This window comes from Octopus bimaculoides, chromosome 5 (genome assembly GCF_001194135.2).
Source record: "Octopus bimaculoides isolate UCB-OBI-ISO-001 chromosome 5, ASM119413v2, whole genome shotgun sequence".
Classification (NCBI taxonomy): domain Eukaryota; kingdom Metazoa; phylum Mollusca; class Cephalopoda; order Octopoda; family Octopodidae; genus Octopus; species Octopus bimaculoides.
Window position 1 is genome coordinate 79,820,921 of NC_068985.1, and position 4,637 is coordinate 79,825,557.

Here is a 4,637-nt window from a genome sequence, read left to right on the forward strand (position 1 = left end):
CAGTGACAATACTTCAGATTAGAGCTGAGATATTAGTTCTACAGTTTTTCTAAGCCCTGTAAAAGAACTCAGAAGGTTGGGCCTCCAACCAGGCCTTTTGTAATACCCTAAATGTCAGGAACATTACAGCACCCCCTCGTACATAAATGGCTATCACAAATACATTTCTTGGTAACCTTATAGTCTAATAATTCAACAGGAAATGACAAGCTTCTAAAGAAAGACAAGGATGATCAAATATAATTTCCCAACCTGGACTAGGATTAGATGACCAAGGACACAGTGGTTCATGAGATGTAACCAGGGATTTCTTCAGTTTCTTGCAGAATTCTTGATCTGAAAGATGAATACAAACACAAATCATAAAATATATCAACATAGGTAGGTGCGAAGGGAATGTTATATATACATATATATATATGAATAAAAAGTTTTGAACGGTACAACAATGCACTACAATACAAAAAATGGACAATATACCTGTTGTAATTTAGTTATCTCTAGTCTGATGATATTTTGGAACACAATTCATTCTTCAGATATTCAGATATTCAGATATTCTTCAGATATTCACATATAGCAGCGACTCCATCTAAGAATATCTGAAGAAGGAATTGTATTCCGAAATATCATCCGACTATAGATAACTAAATTACAACATGCATATAGTCCATTTTTTATATTATAGTGCATTGTTGTACTATTCAAAACTTTTTATTCATATATATATGTATGTATATTTATATACATGCATACATACATAAATACTTACATACATGCATGCATACACACGTATATTATGCATACATATACATGATACATACATGTGTGTGTGTGTGTGTGTGTGTGTGTGTGTGTGTGTGTGTGTGTGTGTGTGTGTGTGTGTGTGCGCTTGTGTATGCATCATAGCAAATTGACAAAGGATATGCAAGCTATAGAAAATTGCGAGCAATCTCTGTTCCCGGTCTCTTGAATCTGCTTTGTATGTGACAGATGCTGTCACCTCTTTTGTTGGATTTGTTGAGAGCCAACAAGCAAAATTCTACTATCAACTGGTATTTGTAGGCGACTGGAACCATTAGTCACACGAAATCAAATCGCTAGAGCAACGACAAAAAATTAAATTACTTCCTGACAAATATTTTAGCATGTATGTATGTATGTATGTATGTATGTATGTATGTATGTATGTATCTATGTATGTATGTATGTATGTATGTATGTATCTATGTATCTATGTATCGTATGTATCTATGTATGTATGATGTATTTATGTATTCATGTATCGTATGTGAGAATGTATGTATGATGTATCTACGTATTCATGAATGTATATACGTATGTACGTATGATGTATGTATGTATTTATACATGATGTATGATGTACGTGTGTACATATGATGTATTATGTATGTTTGTATGTATGCATGTATGTACGCATGAATGTGTGTACGTACGTATGTATGATGCATCTATGTATGTATATATGTATGTATGTATGTATGTATGTATGTACGTACGTACGTATGTATGTACGTATGTATGTATGGATGTATGTATGTACGTACGTACGTATGTATGTATGTATGTATGTATGTGAATCTGCTAGTTGGATTCTGGTTAGGGAGTTCGAGGGTTTTGAGATGTGTGGAACCATCTCCTACCCCTTTTTGTTTCCATGTCTTCTCTGAGCCGGATTAGTAGAATTTGTCGAGGTAATTAGCATGTTATAGACGAAATTCCAAGCACAAACCCTCATTATCTTGTGAGTGTCTTGGGAAAGGAAAAGGCTAGGGCAGTCAACTTCGACAATAAAACACGGATTGTAGTCAGTATGGACAGCAAATCAAAGAATGGATTCCCTCAGGTAGTTCACCGCCCTCTTTCGCACCATTCTTGCAACTCCAGTGAAGGTAGAGCTCTCTAGCCCTGTAAGGGAATTCATGTAGGTGAGAGCCACTCCAGTGTAAAACCTGAAGCGTGGTGGTCACCGAGCCGTCAAAGCCCGCTGATACACTTGTCAGATCTCCAGATGTGTAGAGAAGGTTCGGTTTGCTCAGACTGATTCTCGCTAACAGCATGCAGGGAGAAAAGCCCTACAGCATCAAATATCAGTTACCATAGCCACTTTCGGGCTCTTCCTCATGATCGTGTATGTATGTATGTATGTACGTATGTATGTATGTATGTATTATGTATGTATGTATGTACGTATGTATGTATGTACGTACGTATGTTTGTATGTTTGTATGTCTTTATTCAGTTTTATTTCAAGATTTTTTGCCAATAGAGAAAGGGCTGGTTTCTAACCTAGAACCAAGGCTCCTTCATTGGAATTTCAACAACATCAACAGGGTATTTTTGTAGGTATTATGTATATGTGCAGATTTATATGTTTTGTTTCATGTATGTATTCTCATGCATATAGTTGCATATCTAGACATGCTCATATATATTTAAATGATAAACTTCCAGAAAGTTTTACAGATTCTTACAGTTCCAGTGTCGGCTTGGATTTCCTTTCTGACTTTGAGAAGCCTTATTTCTCAAGATTGGTATTTTGGCAGTGTGTTACATATCTTAGAGCCCCAATAATTACAGGTATAAACCTGAACTTGTAACCTGGATAGAGTCGTTGATAGAGTAGTTATATGTATGTATGTATGTATGTATGTATGTATGTATGTATGTATGTATGTATGTAAGTATGTATGTGCATCCACAGTGGGGGTCTGGTTCGGAGGATCTAGGATTTTGTGGTGAGTGAAATCACCTCATTCCTTATTTTCCGGCAAGCTTACGGCGACGAGGCAATGGGTTGTACGCAATGTTTCAAGTGGTACGGACGCTTTAAAATCGGAAGAACGTCTCTGGAAGACGATGAGCGATCTGGATGACATCCACAAAGGTCACTCCGGAAATGTGGTATTCGACCTCCATGGCCAGACAATCAATCGAGAGTTCTACTGAGGCGTTTTGAATCGGCTGAGGAAGAACATTCAGTGAAAGCAACCGGATCTGTGGAGCATGAAGAATTGGATTCTTCACGACAACAATGCACCCTGTCACCGAATTCTCTTCACTCGCGAGTTTCTCGTCAAAAGCAACATGGTATCGCTTCCGCGCCTGCCTTATTCGTCAAATTTAGCGCCTGTGAACTTCTATCTCTTCCCAAAGATGAAAACGCAGCTCAAAGGTCGCCATTGTAACACCGTTGCCCAGATCCTGAGCGAATCACAGAAGGTCCACGAATCCCTTACGGACAACGAATTCCGGGCCGGATTCCAAATGTAGCAGGGACCGTGGGACCAGAGTATTGCTGTGCAAGGTGACGATTTCCAAGGAGATGACGTTAAAACTTAGGTAAACAAGTTACTTTTTTTTATTTAACATAACTCGTCCGGGAACCTTTTGATACCGCCTCGTATGTATGCATGTATGTATGTATGTATGTATGTATGTATGTATGTATGTATGCATGAATGTGTATGTATTGAATAAACAATTTTGTAATAATTTTTATCTTTTTAAGCAAGGTTTTAATTTTAAATACTTTTGAGTGAGTTCTTTGCAGATTCTTTCAAACTGTAAGATTCCTAAACCAATTTTAATGGAGCTTCATAGTTTCATCTTCGGGAAAAATAAATGTTGAAGTTTGTTGCTACCATTATTCAAAAGTGAAGGCCAAATGCTACTGGTGTAGACATTACCACAAGAATTTGAGTTATAGACGTTAGATTTATTCTCCAACAGTCTTGTGTTTATTTTCTTTCGTGAGTACTATACCGTTTGCATGTGTTTACTAAGGAACTGTGTTGCTGTATTATTACTTCCATAATTAATCAACTAGCTTTGCATAATATTCTGTGGGGAATAGTAATGTTATACACTATTGTTTCCTTGTTTGCATGTTTTATGATGCATGATGTGGTGCATTGCAAAAGCTCTTGTTGTAAATATATGCAAACTGCAAAATCCAGTCATACTTGTATGTCCAATATAAGAGTTGAAGATACAAAGTTTACTATTTTGACATTTGCAACCGAATTTATAAATCACTTAGGTTGTTCCTGTGTCTTACTACCAGTAAGAAGAGTACAATTTGAGTGCACTTGTGTGTTGTTACTGATAAACAATGGCTTATAATGAATTTTATGTTTTCTCCACGAGCTATATAATTAGTAAGTATTTGATTCATATAGCTAAATGAAAAACTGTTTTTCCATATACAAAATATATGTACATATGTGTGAGTGTGTATATATGTATATGAGTATTTACGTACTTACGTATATATTAATAAATATGCATATATGTTTGTGTATATATAAATGTAAAAGACCTAGAAAACATGGTCTACTGGTTTGAGGAGAAGAGTCGCTACCTTGCTCACAATATATCAGACACAAGTTGCGTGTCGATAACCAGCTGGGAAAGATATTTTCCTGGGGTTAAAAGGGAGTAACATAGTCCTGTGTAGAACTGCTACGTTATGTTGGCAAATAAAATTTACTGTTCAGTATCGTTACTACTTAAATCTAACTTAGAGATTTTAAAACTAGCTATATATATATATATATATATATACATATCTGAAAAGTTATATATATATATATATATATATATATCTGAAACGT

General features: G+C 35.9%; 1 protein-coding gene across 1 annotated transcript in view; it reads right to left on the reverse strand.

Moving 5' to 3' along the window:
- Window positions 1-184: 184 nt before the first annotated feature.
- LOC128247874 (uncharacterized) overlaps window positions 185-4,637 on the reverse strand; it is a 19,100-nt gene continuing 14,647 nt past the window's right edge. Inside the window, exon 2 of the mRNA XM_052968077.1 lies at window positions 185-336. Coding sequence (XP_052824037.1) covers window positions 185-336 — 152 coding nt within the window. The remainder of the gene's footprint in view (window positions 337-4,637) is intronic.